General features: G+C 41.2%; 1 protein-coding gene across 5 annotated transcripts in view; it reads left to right on the top strand.

Moving 5' to 3' along the window:
* Positions 1-17,616, top strand: part of tamo (PUB and ZnF_RBZ domain-containing protein tamozhennic) — a 46,935-nt gene that overhangs the window by 12,043 nt on the left and 17,276 nt on the right. For 4 of the 5 annotated variants that reach the window (XM_076213325.1, XM_076213327.1, XM_076213326.1 and 1 more), the window contains exons 4-8: positions 1,767-1,982; positions 3,034-3,201; positions 4,402-4,708; positions 13,744-13,803; positions 16,126-16,247. In XM_076213325.1, the coding sequence (XP_076069440.1) occupies positions 1,767-1,982; positions 3,034-3,201; positions 4,402-4,708; positions 13,744-13,803; positions 16,126-16,247 (873 nt within the window). The remainder of the gene's footprint in view (positions 1-1,766; positions 1,983-3,033; positions 3,202-4,401; positions 4,709-13,743; positions 13,804-16,125; positions 16,248-17,616) is intronic. The other variant, XM_076213328.1, reaches the window with a different exon arrangement.

Below are 17,616 nucleotides of genomic sequence, written 5' to 3'. Positions count from 1 at the left end.
TTGACGGAAATACACCCCAGATTTTTCGGTAATGCACTACCTGTCAGGTGGTAATGCACCCAGCCCTGATATATAAATGTGTGAAGATCTGGAGTCAGGGATCCTTATTGCTGGAAGAGTAAACACCAGAATTAATGTGAAGTTTATTAACTGGCATTTCTTTTCCTCTCTTTTCCATGTGAAGTTTATTATCTGACATTTATTTTCCTCTCTTTTCCATGTGAAGTTTATTACCTGACATTTCTTCTCTTTTCCATGTGAAGTTTATTACCTGACATTTATTTTCCTCTCTTTTCCATGTGAAGTTTATTACCTGACATTTCTTTTCCTCTCTTTTCCTTTCTCTTTTTCTCCTGAAAGGGCAAAAGAGATTAGTTCTGGTTTATAGGGTGAATTAGATATTTGTACTTCATAACATTTTGTGTTTACATTCAAGACACCATCTACCACTAAGATAGTACATACATATACATACATACCAAAGGCTTTTTCCCCCTTACAAGGGAGGTAGCCAAAGATAGTACATACATATACCAAGGGCTTTTTCCCCCTTACAAGGGAGGTAGCCAAAGTCAAAGACATAAATCCACTCCCACCCATTTCATCCCCACATACTCCACTCCCATTCACCACCCTTCCCTCCCTCTTTTCTTGGCTCCTCCTGGATGATGGGTCATCCCTGCATCTCCCCCACTGCTCTGGGTCAGAAGCAGTGTAGCAAGACAATGCAGATCCACAGCAAGGTTGTTTCATATAATTGGTGACTCACCCCACCACCCATCCCCTCATGCCTCAGGGAGAAATCTCTTTGGGCTGCATCAAAATATCTTTCATACTCCCTCTCCCACCCACTCCCTTCCATGCATCACATCATCATCCATACACAACAGTTCTGCATTCACCCCTATCATCTGTCTTCTCCCTTCCTTCCTTAACAGACATTCCCTTCTTTCCCAATGCCCCTTTTACCCCATCCATCCATTTCATCCTTGGTTGCCTCCTCATTTTCACTCCCTCCACCTCTGCCTTCCACATCTCTTTTACTAATCTTTCTTTGCTCATTCTTTCCATGTGTCCAAACCATCTCAATACTCTTAAATCAATGCATATCAAACAACCTGATAGTACATACATACATATACCAAAGTTTTTTTTTTTTCCATACAAGGGAGGTAGCCAAAAAACAAAGGCATAAAAACCATTCCCACCCAATCCATCCCTATCACACTCCACCCCCTCCACCCTCTTCCCTCCCTCTTATCTTGGCACCTCCTGACAGTACATACATATACATGTATGCACCTCATGATATTATCAACACAAAATAGGCCTACCATAGGATCAAACTGCCCTATATGCAACCCGAGTCTTCCCTGTTCTTTGAAACACATGAAACCTCAGACATCACCACACAAAAGACATGGAACATCTCATCTTTCATTGCTCCATACTCACAATCCCCAGACAACAACACAATATTTGGGTCATTTTTATTGTCTCAAGACCACTTTTTTCTTTTACAGGTTCCTTAATTTTTCAGAACTTAGGCTAACCTAACCTAACCTCATTATCCAATTTGGGTATGCTTGTTGCTGAGCTTTGGTGTTAGGAAAACAAAAATTATCCCAATATTTCTTTCCTGAGTAACATATGGGCTCACCCAGTGGTTGTTGTTGGTTACATGAGCTGCGGGTCCCCCACAAGAGGGACCTGGGGCCATGGACTGATTGACTGATATCATTTCACAAATTTGTTGTCTTCTACAGCTGTACAGTGGCTTCTGGGTGCACCAAGTGGCTAATCAGCTTGTTGGGGCAGAGTCGGTGTTAGCCTTGATGGGGTACGTCCCCATTCCTCTCGACTCTGCAGCTGGACCATCGGCGCACAATCAGCCCGCGAAAATGTTGCTGGAAGGTGTCATAGACCCAGACCTTATTTCACGCTTGGCACTAGATTGTCTTATAGCGTATTGTGAATGTCAGGTGGGTTGTACGTCACTTTCTTTTACTGATTTATGTTGATGGTTAATGCTCCTATATTTTCCTCAATTAAAACATTTATATTTTTACAATTGGAATACAGTATAAAATGTTAGTGTTTTATAAGAAACTAGAAATTTGGCTAAGTTTGAATTCATTTTATAAGGAATATATTATCAGCTAGACAATATGGATTTTCCTAGTACTGAATATTTAATTTAATTAAAAGATTCTATTCTCCTTTCCTCCAACACTAAATGGGGCAGAAGCTGAATTTAATAGAGGCAGAAAGGAGGAGTTTAAATGTGTTCAAGAAGTATGGTTGCGTTAATGGGGATAGATAGAGTGAGAAATGAGGAGGTGAGGCAGAGAGCAGGAATGGAATGGAAAGGGAACTGGTGGACAGGATTGATAAAAAAATTCTGGGATGGTTTTGACATATAGAAAGAATGAATGAAGAAAGTCTGGCAAAAGTGTGGAAGGCAGAGATGGATGAAATGGACTTGAGGAGAGGATAGAGGATGAGATGGATGGATAGGGTGAAGAAGCCTTGAGTAGAAGGGGAATGTCTCTTGATGAGGGAAGGGATAGGTGTGCATAGAGAGTGGTTGTGAGTGAATGATAAATTGATGCCCCAGAAGGATTTCTCTTGATCTTTTCTAATTGATCGTGAGTGGATGAGGGGGTGAGGGATGCCATGTAATGAAGTGGTAGTGTGGTGAAGCAGATTTAGATATTGGGTGCTCCTTTGGAGGTGCTGTGTCTTGCTGCATCGCTTTTGACCCAGGTAGTAGGCAGTGTGGCAAGGATGGCCCTTCATCCACAAGGAGCTAAGATGAAAAAAAAAAAAAAAAAAATTGGTCTGGGATGGGTACATACTTTGGCTGGCCTCCTTCATTATAAGAGGTTTGGAATCCTTTTGGTATATAGACAGATGCATATTAGCATTATTTTTATTTATTACAGGAGATGTGGTCAAATCAATGGAGAAATACACACTAACCAGTTCCATTCAACCAGATAGTTGATGAAGCCTCTTTTAATTATATTTCAGGTACTCAAGAAAATTAGTGAAAGTGTGAAAGAGTTTGGTCTGTCATGGCGACAAATTCTCCAGTTCAGACAGTTACATGTGGGAGGAGTGGATGTGACTTCAAGACATTTGCTCTTCACCCTCAGGCAGAGGCTGCAACCCATGCCTTCAGAACAACAACAAAAGCAGGTAAAGGTCTCTGACTTTGTTTATGTCTTCACCAAATATTTGGAAGTTTTAGTAATGATTGAAGAGGAATAATTACATTCAAAAAGGATATTAACTGTTGTAGAGGCCCCAAAGTTCCCTTATGAATCGGTTCCTATGATCAGAGCAAAGAATGAGTCTAACATTTTATTTTATTCTTTATTTGTTATTCATTTGTTCATGTATTATGCACATTTTTTAACCTCACATATGACAATGGTGATGACAGGGAACACACTAGGAATGAGCCTGTTTTTAACAATCTGTTTATTTAAACAAAGTGGAAGTGTAGTTACTTTCTTCGCCATAAGTGAGACTGGCACTGCAGTCACTAATACAATATATATATTTTTTTAATTTTCTCGTACTTCTTTTCATACCATTAAAACATATGCCTTTTATATAGAGAAAATTTCCCCCACTTTTTTCCTTTTCTGACCTTCAAATCTTTGTATATTGGAGTTTCATATATAGGGGAGTCCTTGTGTATATACACCAAGATCTCTTAGTCCAACACTCACCAACTATCACTTTTGTGGACGTTTGGGTCCAGGACATAAACCCACTTTGGTAATTGGCATAAGACATAAAACACCACCAATGCCCAAAGTGGGTCTATGTCCTGGGCCCAAATGTCCACGCAAGTGGCATTTGGTGAGTGTTGGATTTAGAAACCTAGGTGTATATACATATATCTATATGTATGTATGTATATATGTGTGTGTGTGTATGTGTATATATATATATATCTTTTTTTCAACCACAAATCACTTTTAGTTCCATGCCATCGCAGTCGAGACTGAAGAATCGCTCAATGGAGACATTTGTTGGAGATTGAAACGTGGATGAGCCGAGGATTCGAACCCAGCTAACCCGTAACAAAGTTACAGTGACTTAAACCAATGTCACTGTAACTTTGTTACGGGTTAGCTGGGTTCGAATCCTCGGCTCGTCCACGTTTCAATTTCCAACAAATGTCTCCATCAAGCGATTCTTCAGTCTCGACTGCGATGGCATGAAATTAAAAGTGATTTGTGGTTGAAAAAAATATATTAATTGATCACTGGGAACCATTCAGTGTATATATATATATATATGTATGTATGTATGTATGTATATATGTATATTTCTTCGTTTTCTTTTCTCTCCTTTTTACCCATCACTCATCTTTTTTCTCTCCAGCCCTCAACCTCATCAAGTACAGTATGTGCAGTAACACGCCACTCAAACCTGGCGGCAAGCACAGCAGCCACACCAACCACATCCTTTCCGTCACTCTATAACCCTCCTGCCGTTGCACCGAGCCTGCCAGAACGGAGTTTGCCAGAGCCAAGAGGTAGCAGCAGCGCCCACCCTCCATGTCCACCGCCACATTCTTCTGTTGGATCATCGCACAGCTCACATGTTGGTTCCATAGGACCTTCAGCAATGTCAGGTTCTCATCAGCCTTCTGCTCCGTACTCACGCAGTTTGGATACAACTGACGCAGGTATGGTTACATCCTACTTGAAGTAGAAACTAATTTTTTTTACCAAGATTATTGTTGGTGCGAGTTGGTGCGAGAGGTGAATGCTAGGGTAGTGAGTCAGGGATTGGAGATGGTTAAAGAAAATGGAGAAAAGTGGGAGGTGAGCCAGCTGTTGTTTGCAGACGACACTGCGCTTGTGGCAGGGTCAGAGGAGGGATTGAGGAAGCTGGTGGCAGAGTTTGGGAGAGTATGTGATAGAAGAAAGCTAAAGATAAATGTGGGTAAAAGTAAGGTGATGAGATGTACAAGGGGTGAAAGTGGCAGTAGACTGGAAGTGAACATTAAGGGAGAGCGACTGGAGGAAGTGGATAGTTTTAGATACTTGGGTGCAAGTGTAGCAGGAAAAGGTGGAGTGAAGGTGGAGGTAGAATGTAGATTGAGAGAAGCGAGTAAATGCCTTGGTGGTTTAAAGAGTGTAATGAGAAATAGACATTTGGGAATGGATGCGAAGAGGAGACTGTATGAAGGAGTGATTGTGCCAACAGCATTGTATGGGGCAGAAACGTGGAACATAAGAGAAGAAGAGAGAAGGAGTTTGAATGTGTTTGAGATGAGGTGTCTGAGAAGTATGGTGGGGGTTACTAGGCTAGATAGAGTGAGAAATGAGGAGGTGAGGAGGAGAACAGGGGTGAAAAAGGATTTGGGAGATAGGGTTGATGAAAGAATATTAGGATGGTTTGGACACATGGAAAGAATGAGTGAAGAAAGACTAGTAAAAGAGGTATGGAAGGCAGATGTGGAGGGAGTGAACATGAGGGGACGTCCTAGGATGAGGTGGATGGATGGGGTGAAGGGGGCTTTGGGGAAGAGGGGAATGTCTGTTGAGGAAGGAAGGGAGAGGACGGAAGACAGAGGTGAGTGGAGAATGGTTGTATATGGATGATGTTGTGACTGCATGAGGAGGAATGGGCGGGGGGTGGGGGGTGGGGTAGTATGTGTGAGTAAATTTTGACGCAGCCCGAAGGGATTTCTCCCCGTCCTCTCCTTATATGCAAAGGGGGACGGAGAGGGGGGGTCGCCGATTAAATGAAGCGGCCTTGCTGTGGATGTACTGTGTCTTGCGACACTGCTTCTGACCCAGGGCGGTGGGCAGGGTGCAGGGATGACCCGTCATCCAGGAGGTGCTCAGATGAGAGGAAGGGTGGGAGGGGTGTGGAGTGTATTGAGGGATGAAATGGGTGGGAGTGTTTTTATGCCTTTCCCTTTTTGGCTACCTCCCTTGGAAGGGGGAAAAAGCCTTGGTATATGTATGTATGTATGTATTGTTGGTGTTAGAAATATACAGTTGGCAAGATTTCCATGTGATCCAGGAGTTGTGACTGATGATTTGGTATAAGTCACACATGCCTCCTCTCAGAGAGGGCTAGGATGCCTTCTTACGGAGATTTTTCTATTAAGTGGGTAATTTGCTCACTGCCAGGTAGGACTAGATCTGTCTCCACTCAGACCTCATGTCGAAATAGTGGTCTTCTAAATCACTTGGCCAGTATGATATATGAAACAACATTGCTCACTTCTGTTCCTGAAATAGGATAGGCAGAGGTTTTTCAAAAGTAACACTAATTTGTTAAGTTTAGATTTACACATGAGCATCCACATGTAATCCAAGGAGCCTGTTCAGGGTGTGGCATAAATTTATGTACTATTTGTGGTCGGGGAAAAGAATACTGCCACCAAGTTTCCCACTTGGATCGTAAGAGGCGAGAAGAAAGGGACGGGGAGAGGGACTAGGCATCCTTCTCCCTGTAGCCCCACGGGGCAAATTCCTAAAAAGGAAAGTGAAGGCATAAGGGGTGCTGGAGGGCCTCGGGCCAGCACCCTAAGGTTTGGGTCTTTTAATGTGCGTGGATGTGGTACAGATGAGAGTAAAAGGGAAGAGATAGGTAGTATGTTTGTGAGAAGAAAGATGGATGTGTTGGCTTTGAGTGAAACTAAGTTGAAAGGGAAGGGTGAGTGTAAGTTTGGGAATGTAAGTGGGAGGTTATCAGGAGTGAAGAGAGGGCAAGGGAGGGAAGGGGTGGCTATTCTAGTGAGTGAGGAGATAGGTAAAGAGGTAGTGGAGTGGAAGGAGGTTTCCTCAAGGATAATGTGGATGAAGGTGAAACTGGGATAGGAGATGTGGGTCTTTGTAAGTGCATATGGGCCTGGCAGTGAGAAGAGCGTGGAAGAAAGGGAGGCCTTTTGGATAGATTTAAATGAGTGCATAGAGGGTTTAGGAAGAAATGTCAATGTAATAGTACTGGGAGACCTTAATGCTAGGGTGGGAAATGGTCCAATCAATGGAGTGGTTGGGAAGTGTGGAGTTCCAGGAAAGAATCGTAGTGGAGAGTTGATGGTGGAAATGTGTCTAGAAAGAGAGTTGATGATAGCAAATACAGTGTTTCGGAAGAAAGTCAAGCATAAGTACACATGGGAGAGGGTGGTGGAGGGAAGGGTGGTAGATAGAGCGCTAATGGATTATGTAGTGGTAAATAGGATTATGATAGGAAGAGTTAAGGATGTACATGTGCTAAGGGGAGAGGGTGGGGGAATATCAGATCATTTTTTGGTGGAAGGTAAGCTGAGAGTGGAGGATAGATGGAGAAAGAGGAAAGGGACAAAAGGTAGGGAGGTTCTTAGAGTGAACTCCTTGAATGAAAAGGAAAAGGAGAAGGAGTACAAAAAGAAGCTGAAGGAGGAGTGGGAAGGAGTAAAGGATAGAGCAGAGATGGGTGTGGAGGAGGAATGGGGATGGTTCAAGGAGGGAGTCTTAAAGTGTGCAAGGATGGTGTGTGGAACAAGAAGGACAGGGGGAAATAGAAGAAAGGGTAGTGAATGGTGGGATGAGGAAACGAAGAAGGTTGTAGAAGAGAAGAAGCGAGCATTCACAGATTGGTTACAAAAGAGGACGGGGGAGTCGTATGAGACGTACAAAGAAAAGAAAAGAGAAGTAAAGCAAAAGGTAAAGGAGGCAAAGAGGAGAGCAGATGTGAAATGGGGTAGGAGTATGACAGAAAATTTTGAAAGTAATAAAAAGATGTTTTGGAAAGAAATTGAGAGAGGAAAAGGAGGCGAATCAAGTAGGGAAGAAAAGGTAAAAGGTACAGATGGAGAGATGATAATGGAAGAGATGGCAGTAAGGGGAAGATGGGCAGAATATTTTAGGGAGTTGCTAAATGTGAAGGAGGATAGGGAAGGAAAGATAGTTGCAGTGGGAAATGCGAAGAAAATGAGAGTGATGAGTGAGGAGAATGGAGGAGAAATAGGGAAGGATGAGGTGAAGGCAGTTGTAAAGATGATGAAAGTAGGTAAGGCACCTGGTCTGGATGGATGCCATGCAGAATGTCTGAAAAAGGGAGGTTCAGTGATGGTGGACTGGTTGGTGAGGTTATTTAATGTTTGCTGGAGAGAGGGTAGAGTACCGGAGGACTGGAGAAGTGCCTGTATAGTTCCTCTTTACAAGGGAAAAGGGGACAAGTGTGAATGTAGTAGTTTCAGAGGGATTAGCCTGTTAAGTGTAGTAGGGAAGGTTTATGGGAGGATCTTAATTGAGAGGATTAGAAGAGGAACAGAAGGAGTAATTGGTGAGGAACAGTGTGGATTTAGGACAGGTAGAGGTTGTGTAGATCAGATCTTTGTGGTAAGACAGATATGTGAGAAAGCTATAGGAAAGGGGAAGGATGTTTTTTGGGCTTTTATGGATCTGGAAAAGGCTTATGATAGGGTAGACAGAAAGGCACTGTGGGAGGTTATGCAGATTTATGGGATAGGAGGAAAGCTTTTGGGAGCTGTCAAGAGTTTTTATGAGAGTAGAAGAGTTTGTGTCACGATTAGAAATGGAGAGAGTGAGTGGTTTGAAGTAAAGGTGGGACTTCGTCAAGGATGCGTTATGTCGCCCTGGCTGTTCAACTTATACATGGATGGGGTGGTGCGAGAGGTGAATGCTAGGGTAGTGGGTCAGGGATTGGAGATGGTTAAAGAAAATGGAGAAAAGTGGGAGGTGAGCCAGCTGTTGTTTGCAGACGACACTGCGCTTGTGGCAGGGTCAGAGGAGGGATTGAGGAAGCTGGTGGCAGAGTTTGGGAGAGTATGTGATAGAAGAAAGCTAAAGATAAATGTGGATAAAAGTAAGGTGATGAGATGTACAAGGGGTGAAAGTGGTAGTAGACTGGAAGTGAACATTAAGGGAGAGCGACTGGAGGAAGTGGATAGTTTTAGATACTTGGGTGCAAGTGTAGCAGGAAAAGGTGGAGTGAAGGTGGAGGTAGAATGTAGATTGAGAGAAGCGAGTAAATGCCTTGGTGGTTTAAAGAGTGTAATGAGGAATAGACATTTGGGAATGGATGCTAAGAGGAGACTGTATGAAGGAGTGATTGTGCCAACAGCACTGTATGGGGCAGAAACGTGGAATATAAGAGAAGAAGAGAGAAGGAGTTTGAATGTGTTTGAGATGAGGTGTCTGAGAAGTATGGTGGGGGTTACTAGGCTGGATAGAGTGAGAAATGAGGAGGTGAGGAGGAGAACAGGGGTGAAAAAGGATTTGGGAGATAGGGTTGATGAAAGAATATTAGGATGGTTTGGACACATGGAAAGAATGAGTGAAGAAAGACTAGTAAAAGAGGTATGGAAGGCAGATGTGGAGGGAGTGAACATGAGGGGACATCCTAGGATGAGATGGATGGATGGGGTGAAGGGGGCTTTGAGGAAGAGGGGAATGTCTGTTGAGGAAGGAAGGGAGAGGACGGAAGACAGAGGTGAGTGGAGAATGGTTGTATATGGATGATGTTGTGACTGCATGAGGAGGAATAGGCGGGGTGGTGGGGGCCGGGGTAGTATGTGTGAGTAAATTTTGACGCAGCCCGAAGGGATTTCTCCCCGTCCTCGCCTTATATGCAGAGGGGGACAGAGAGGGGGGGTCGCCGATTAAATGAAGCGGCCTTGCTGTGGATGTACTGTGTCTTGCGACACTGCTTCTGACCCAGGGCGGTGGGCAGGGTGCAGGGATGACCCGTCATCCAGGAGGTGCTCAAGATGAGAGGGAGGGTGGGAGGGGTGTGGAGTGTATTTAGGGATGAAATGGGTGGGAGTGTTTTTATGCCTTTCCCTTTTTGGCTACCTCCCTTGTAAGGGGGAAAAAAGCCTTGGTATATGGTATGTATTTGATGAAAGAATATTAGGATGGTTTGGACACATGGAAAGAATGAGTGAAGAAAGACTAGTAAAAGAGGTGTGGAAGGCAGATGTGGAGGGAGTGAACATGAGGGGACGTCCTAGGATGAGGTGGATGGATGGGGTGAAGGGGGCTTTGGGGAAGAGGGGAATGTCTGTTGAGGAAGGATGGGAGAGGACAGAAGACAGGGGTGAATGGAGAATGGTTGTATATGGATGATGTTGTGATAGCATGAGGTGGAATGGGAGGGTGGATGGGGGGTGAGGTAGTATGTGTGAGCAAAATTTGACGCAGCCCGAAGGGATTTCTCCCCGTCCTCTCATTTTATGCAATGGGGGGACAGAGAGGGGGGGTCGCCGATTTAATGAAGCGACCTTGCTGTGGATGTGCTGTGTCTTGCGACACTGCTTCTGACCCAGGGCAGTGGACAAGGTGCAGGGATGACCCGTCATCCAGGAGGTGCTAAGATAAGAGGGGTGTGGAGTGTATTCAGGGGTGGAATGGGTGGGATTGATTTTGTGCCTTTTTCTTTTTGGCTACCCCCCTTGTAAGGGGGAAAAAGCCTTGGTATATGTATGTATGTATGTATATATATATATATATATATATATATGATGTATGATGATGATATATATATGTATGTATGAATGAAAAGACCTATTCACCACCACTCCCTCCCTCCATCTTTTCTTGGCTCCTCCTGGATGACAGGCATCCCTGCATGTTGCCCACTGCCCTGGGTCAGAAGCAATGTAGCAAGACACAGCATATCCACAACAAGCCCACTTCTTTTAATTGGCAACCACCCCCCTCTCTGTTCCCATTACTATATACGGAATAGAAAAAAAATCAAATAGCACATACGTACATATACCAAATAGCACATAGATGGGAAATAAAAAGGAGACGTATACAAAGGTTGATTTGGCAGAATGGCTAGTAGTAAACGATGATGTATGTCACACCCTCAACAGACTCCTTGGAGCATGCATACTGGTCATATCATCTATTTGAAACAAACAGGAAGATCATATGAATTCATACCAACTGTACTTGTTGAATTGTATGTGTAGATATTCTATTATGGTTTCTACATTTGCGTAGCTCCCAAATTTTCCCTCTCTTGCACCCTTTTCATTTTCTCGCTCTTCTTTTTTTATTACAGAAAGTCCTCGTTATATGGTACATATGCGTTCCTGAAAACCTTACTGCAAATTTAAATTACCGTATACCGAACCCATTATAACATGTAATAATAGGATATGCCAGATGTACCTTCTCCCTGCTCTTTCCTCTTCAAAATATCTCGCGAATGCCATAACTGTGAATTTTTCTTACCGTATATAGAATCAAGGGTAGTAATTACCAAATACTGTAACTGTGAATTTACCGGATAAAGAATTACCGTACAAGGAGGACTCACTGTACCATTTCTTTTCATCAGCCTTCTTACATCATCCTTTATTATTCAGTCAGTCAGTTGATTGATGGATTTATTGTTCAGTAATCTTTTTTTTTGTCTTCATTTGTCACTCTTTACCCTTTAATAATTTAGATTTACATAAGTAGATTTATTTATATGTTTAATCCTAAAAGTAGAAATGTTTGGGAATTTCTGGTGTGATAATTTGATCTTGTAAGTAGAAGTATTAAGTTATTTAATTATTTTAGGAAGAATAATATAATAATTATTGAACTATTTGAGCAAAAGTTTTTAATTTAATTCAAATCTAAGAAAGTTTAAAAAACTCAAAGAGAGTTTACTTACTGGTTCTTTTATGGCAAAGCACTTAGTATAAGGAATCAAATTAAAGAAAGTAGATAGTATTGAGAAGTAGGAGAATGAGTATTTTGGAATGGTGTAAACAGGTTTCGAGAGAAATAAACTCATGAAACCTGTTTGCACCTCACTGGCTGAGCGGGGTAGGGTGTCGTTACTTGCAACGAAGGTCAAGGGGATGGCGGTTCAAATCCTGCCACTGGCTAAGTTGAACCAAGGGCATGGTTCATTAAATTCCATGCTACAAAGTCCTCCGTGAGGGGGACTGTCTTAGCCTTCTGATAGGAGGAGTTTGTGATGTTAAACCATATCATCATAAACAGGTTTAGGAACTAAGAGGTTAGGTGAGATGTACAAGGGGAGAGGATGGCAGCATACTGGAAGTGAGTATTAAGGGAGAGAGACTGGAGGAAGTGGATAGCTTTAGATTCTTGGGGGCAGATATGGCGGGAAAAGAAGGAGTGGAGGTAGAATGTAGATTGAGAGAAGCAAGTAAATACCTTTGTGGATTAAAATGTATAAGGAGAAACAGACATTTGGGAATGGATGCTAAGAGGAGATTGTATGAAGGGGTGATTTTACCAACAGCACTATATGGGGCAAAAACATGGAACATAAGAGAGGAAGAGTTTAAAAGTGTTTGAGAAGAAATGCCTGAAGTATGATAGGGGTAACTAGGCTGGATGGAGTGAGAAATGAGGAGGAGAGAATTGCTGGAAAAAGAGTTGGGAGATAGGGTTGATGAAAGAGTATTGGGATGGTTTGGGCATATGTAAAGAGTGAGTGAAGAAAGATTAATAAAAGAAGTGTGGATGGAGTGAACATGAGGGGGCAACCATGGATGAGATGGATGGATGGGGTAAAAGGGGCACTGGGAAAGAGGGGGGTGTCTGTTGAGGAAGGAAGGGAGAAGACAGAAGATGGGGATGAGTGGAGAATGGTTGTGTATGGATGATGCTGTGGTGCATGGGAGGGAGTGTGTGGGGAAGGGGGGTAGGGGAGTATGTGTGAAAGATATTCTGATGCATCCTTAAGGGATTTCTCCCGTCTTCTCTTTTTCTGCATGAGAGAATGTGCTGCGTCTTGCTACATTGCTTCTGACCCAGGGCAGTGGGCAAGATGCAGGAATGACCCATCATCCAAGAGAAGCCAAGAGGGAGGGAGGGATGGTGAATAGAAGTGGAGTATGTGGGGATGAAATGGGTGGGAGCGGATTTATACCTTTGACTTTGGCTACCTCCCTTGTAAGGGGAGAAAAGCCCTTGGTATATGGTATATGGATGTAAGATTCTCTGTTAGAGGAAGAGTAAAGAGGGAGCGTAGAGAACTAGGTTAGCGGCATTCATGTAGTTCCTTTTTGTAAAATGGGTGAGCTTTCTTGATGAACTCCTTTGACAAAGTGCTCCTTGACTGGTTGGGGTTATTTGGTGACACATTGTGATTCAGACATACAGTACTTCATTTTTGCATTTCAACATGCAATTTGAACCATTCCCCAAGGTTAACAAAACTAATGTTGATAAAGGTAGATTCTCCAACATTTGAAAAATGAGTTTATAGTTGCCTTTCAATCAACTTGTGTAAGGTTTGTTGTAAACATTATCTGTTTGTATTTAAGTGGTCATTTAAGAATTCAGACATGGAAAATAAATCCTTGGTAGAGGAGAGAGAACCAAGATGGCTCTAGTAAAAAAAAAAAAAAAAAAAAAAGAAGAAAAAATATATATATATATATATATTATAACCCTTCAATTTTTTTCATCCTTTATTTATTTATTTATTTATTTTTTTTTTTTTTCATGTATTCAGATACTCTCCTAAATCCAAACATCCAGTGGCCCAATTAGTTTGGATATTGGAGGGATTATTATATATGTATCAAACTTGATGTTGTAAGAGGCAGTAGATTTAACTGCCAAAATTCGAATCAAAAGGAAAACAAAGTGGCAGAGAGGCTGGTAGCCAGACTGCAAGTGCAAGATTTCTATTCAGTGATGATGCTCGCCCACCTTTTTAAGGCAAAACAAGGATAGGTGGTAATTTGTAAAATCTTCGGTTTCGCTACAGATGGGTTACGGAATACCAACAGCCAGACACTGCATGTAGGAGGTCCTGTAGCCCCTTATTGTACGTACTTTGATGACATGCATTTGGAGTTAGTGAAATTACATTTGTGATGTTGGCTTATTAGGAGTGCAGTAATGGTTGTGATTACATGGCTCGGTGATTCTCAACTCTTGGTCATTTTTAGTAATTTACTGTTCCCATACCTCCCTTTTAAGTGGGAAGAAGCCATTGGTATATCTACCCACGTACCAAGAACTTTTCCCCCATTTACAAGGGATGTAGCCATTGCTATATAAATAGATAAAGAAAATGTATAACCAACAGGAAGATACAGAGAAGAATATAGAACTTTAATATTAAGGTTCTATGTAAAGCAAACTTTGATCGAGAAATGAAATATATGTGTAAATTGTATATGTAACATGCAGCCAATGAGGTATAGCAGATTATAGAATTGATACTGAATTATTAGGTGTGATATATATACTCTCAACCCTGTAATTTTTTAAATCAAGGCATCCTTTGACTCAGCCACTTCCTTATGAGTAGGAAAAGGCTGTTAGTATTTATATATATTTAGTTTTTCTACCACTGTTTGGTGAATTTACCCCTGGTTGAGAATCACTTGACATAAACACAAAGTCACTCACAAAGGCGAGTAAAGTAACATAATTTGGTATGATGATGTGTAAAGGGTGTTGTGCAAATCCCCATATTTAGGCTTTACTGATTTGTATGTGATTTTTAAATTGGCTTTTTTATGCATGTTTGTGTGTTCCTCATGAGAAAAGTGTGGTATTTCATATACAGTAGTTCCTCAACTCTTGAACATCTAACAATGTTCCCTCAATTTTTTTGCTGTGTGTGCAGAAATTAGCTTGTGTGCAAACTCTGCCTTCTCTGAAAAGTATGTGTGCACCCGTGGCAGCAAAGTCATTTTGATTTGCAATGGAAGTGTTAGAATTAGAAGAAAAAAAACAAAAGAAAAGGAAAAAACAAAGCATTTATTGGTTTGATGGTTGGCAAGTTACCATATTTTTAGAGAATTTGTAAGTTGATGTTTGGGTGGAACTTCTTTATTGAATGGATTTTAATATCATTTGAAAACCTTGTGTGCACACATTTTTTCTTTATGTGCATTAGTTGTAAAAATACGTGCATGCGCACAGCTTAGAGGGAACACTGCTCACAAGTCAAACAAATTTATTTTCATCCAAAAAATTAGATAATTTTTTTGCTCCAGTAGTCAACCAAATATAAGTTCTCGACCAACCTTTGGAGAAAAAAATGGAAGAAGTGGAAAGTTTTGTGAAAAAATGTCACCCTGATAATATCAAGCTGTATCTAGATCAGTAAACTTTGTTCTGGTCTTTCAGAAGTTCAGTTCTGGAACTGTTTTCTAGTACAAATTGTGGTTAAGAACCAAGTTTCTACTGTATAGATAATCAAGTACTTCAGCTAGTGAGAACAAAAGATCAACATGTGTATTAGAGAAGATCATTCACTTTTCTCATCTTTGCCTCTCCCCTCTTTATTTATTTTCATTTTCTCATCTGCTCCTTTTTATTATTTTTATTTTATTTTATTTTTTTTTATGTGTATTATAGTATCTATGTTTGTCAACGTATTGTCTTGAATCATGCGTCTTCCAACCACAATGTTCTATATCTGTCTATCATCAGTGTTTTTCTTCTTTTATCCCTTATGTTCTTTGTCCCTTTGTTTTGATCTCCATCATCTTTGGTTTATATTTTTTTCTTCTTTCTCTAATCTTCATCTTTTGTCCTCTGTCCACCTTTCTTCCCACTTTTCTTCATTTTCTTTACATCCCTTGTTTTGATCCATTTCTACTGTGATTTATTTTCTTCTGTTATTTCTCCTTACCATCTGGCTAATCAATTACGTTTTACAATTTGCTTTTATAGGAATCCATGTTGAATCAGGTTGTGCTGTCACTTTATATATAAATGACTTGAATTCCAATCTCCAGAAGAGAACAAACAGACAAAAAAAAAGAATAAATAAATAAATAAACTAAATTGCTGGTAATGAGGTTTCATGCATAATCTGAATGTGAACTTGCATCCCTTCAGGCTTGCCTGATGCCTTGTGCAGTTAACATACACTAACAAAACCAATCCAACACCATCCTATATGCACACTGTTGCCATATACAAAAGCCTTTGTTGTATCCAACCAGACATGCCTCTGCATGCCTGGGTGAGGGCAGCCCAAGCCTTTATGGCAGAAGAGATAACACCCTTGGCCTTTGGCTTTCCCCAAAGGTCCTCACCAAAGTTAGGGACTGTCCACTGTAAAGTGTGACAGGTTTTAACTAAATTGTTTTTATGTTGCTAACGATTTGACTCTATTCCCTCGCAGCTCCCAAGAGTGCCAGTAGTGTGGGTGGCGGGAGTAGTCAAGTCCCGACGGCCAAACTGATCGACTTGGATCCTTCCCATGAAGCAAGCCCCTCTCCCCGGACCTCTCAACTGTTACCCAAGGTAATGGTGATAACTATGGAAGCATGTATATGTGTTTATACACATATTTTGTGAAAAAGAAGATATGTATACACCTTGGCCTCTTAATCCAACACTTATCATTCCCCACTTGTGTGGATGTTTGGGCCCAAGACATAAACCCACTTTGGGAATTGGTGTTTTGTGTCCTGGGCCAATTCCTGAAGTGGGTTTATGCCCTGGGCCAAATGTCCGCACAAGTGGCAGTTGGCATGTGTTGGATAAAGAAACCAAGGTGTATATACACATGCTCAGGTTTTGAGTTATGATTAAGAACCTGTAGACTAGGTAGAATCAGGTTTTTGAAACTGACATTTAATGGTAGTTGTATATGAGAGGAACACTACCATAGTAACTCAAAATACAAGGGTATGAGTTTAGATAAATACTCATCTGAGTTTTGCAAGGTACTTGGTGAAATGGGGCTAGACCAAGAGAAAGAATTAATGGAAAAAGAAAAAATATATACAATTGATTTACATCAAACAGAAATATAGTTTCAAAACAGGTGAGGAAAACAAACCTCTACAAGTGAAGCAATCAGCAATAGATGGGACAGCTTCATGATACAGTTACCTGAAATATCAAACTATATGTATAAATGTAGACTGTATGTGTGTGTGTGACTGATGAAATTGGAGTAACATATGCAGCAATTCATTGGTGTGCAGCAGTTTTTCTTCAGGTAGATGGAATTACCCTGTAATAGCCAAAAGAAAGATTTAAATCATCATTAGCAGCAAAAATTGGGCAATCAAGATAGGTTTGATTTCGTCACTGCACAAGAGGATTTTCCTTGGATTGGATGTACGTGTGCATCCAACTCGGCTATACCCATCTTCGATTATGCAGTACATTTTTGGTGTCCATCCTGTAGAGTGGATATTAATTCACCATAATCAGAACAATAGAGAATGACCAAAATAATGCAAAGAATCAGAACAATAGAAAATGACCAAAATGATGCAAGGGCTTAGAAATTTACAAAACAAAGACCTTGAGCACCTTAACAGAGGGAGTAATTGGTGAGGAACAGTGTGGGTTTAGGACAGGTAAGGGTTGCATAGATCAGATTTTTGTGTTAAGGCAGATATATGAGAAAGTTTTAGGAAAAGGTAAGGATAATTTTTAGGCCTTTATGGATTTTGAAAAGGCTTATGACAGGGTAGATAGGATGGCACTGTGGGAGATATTGCAGATATATGGGAGAAGAGGAAAGCTGTTAAGAGTAGTCAAGAGTTTTTATGAGAGTAGTAGAGCCTGTGTTAGAATTAGAAAGAGAGAATGAGTGGTTTGAGGTAAAATTGGGACTTCACCAGGGATGTGTCATGTCACCATGGCTGTTGAATTT

The sequence above is a fragment of the Oratosquilla oratoria genome, chromosome 31 (assembly GCF_046742065.1).
Source record: "Oratosquilla oratoria isolate Oo_2021 chromosome 31, ASM4674206v1, whole genome shotgun sequence".
Lineage (NCBI taxonomy): Eukaryota > Metazoa > Arthropoda > Malacostraca > Stomatopoda > Squillidae > Oratosquilla > Oratosquilla oratoria.
Note: the sequence above shows the minus strand (reverse complement) of the source record. Positions and strands in the feature narration are given on the sequence as shown.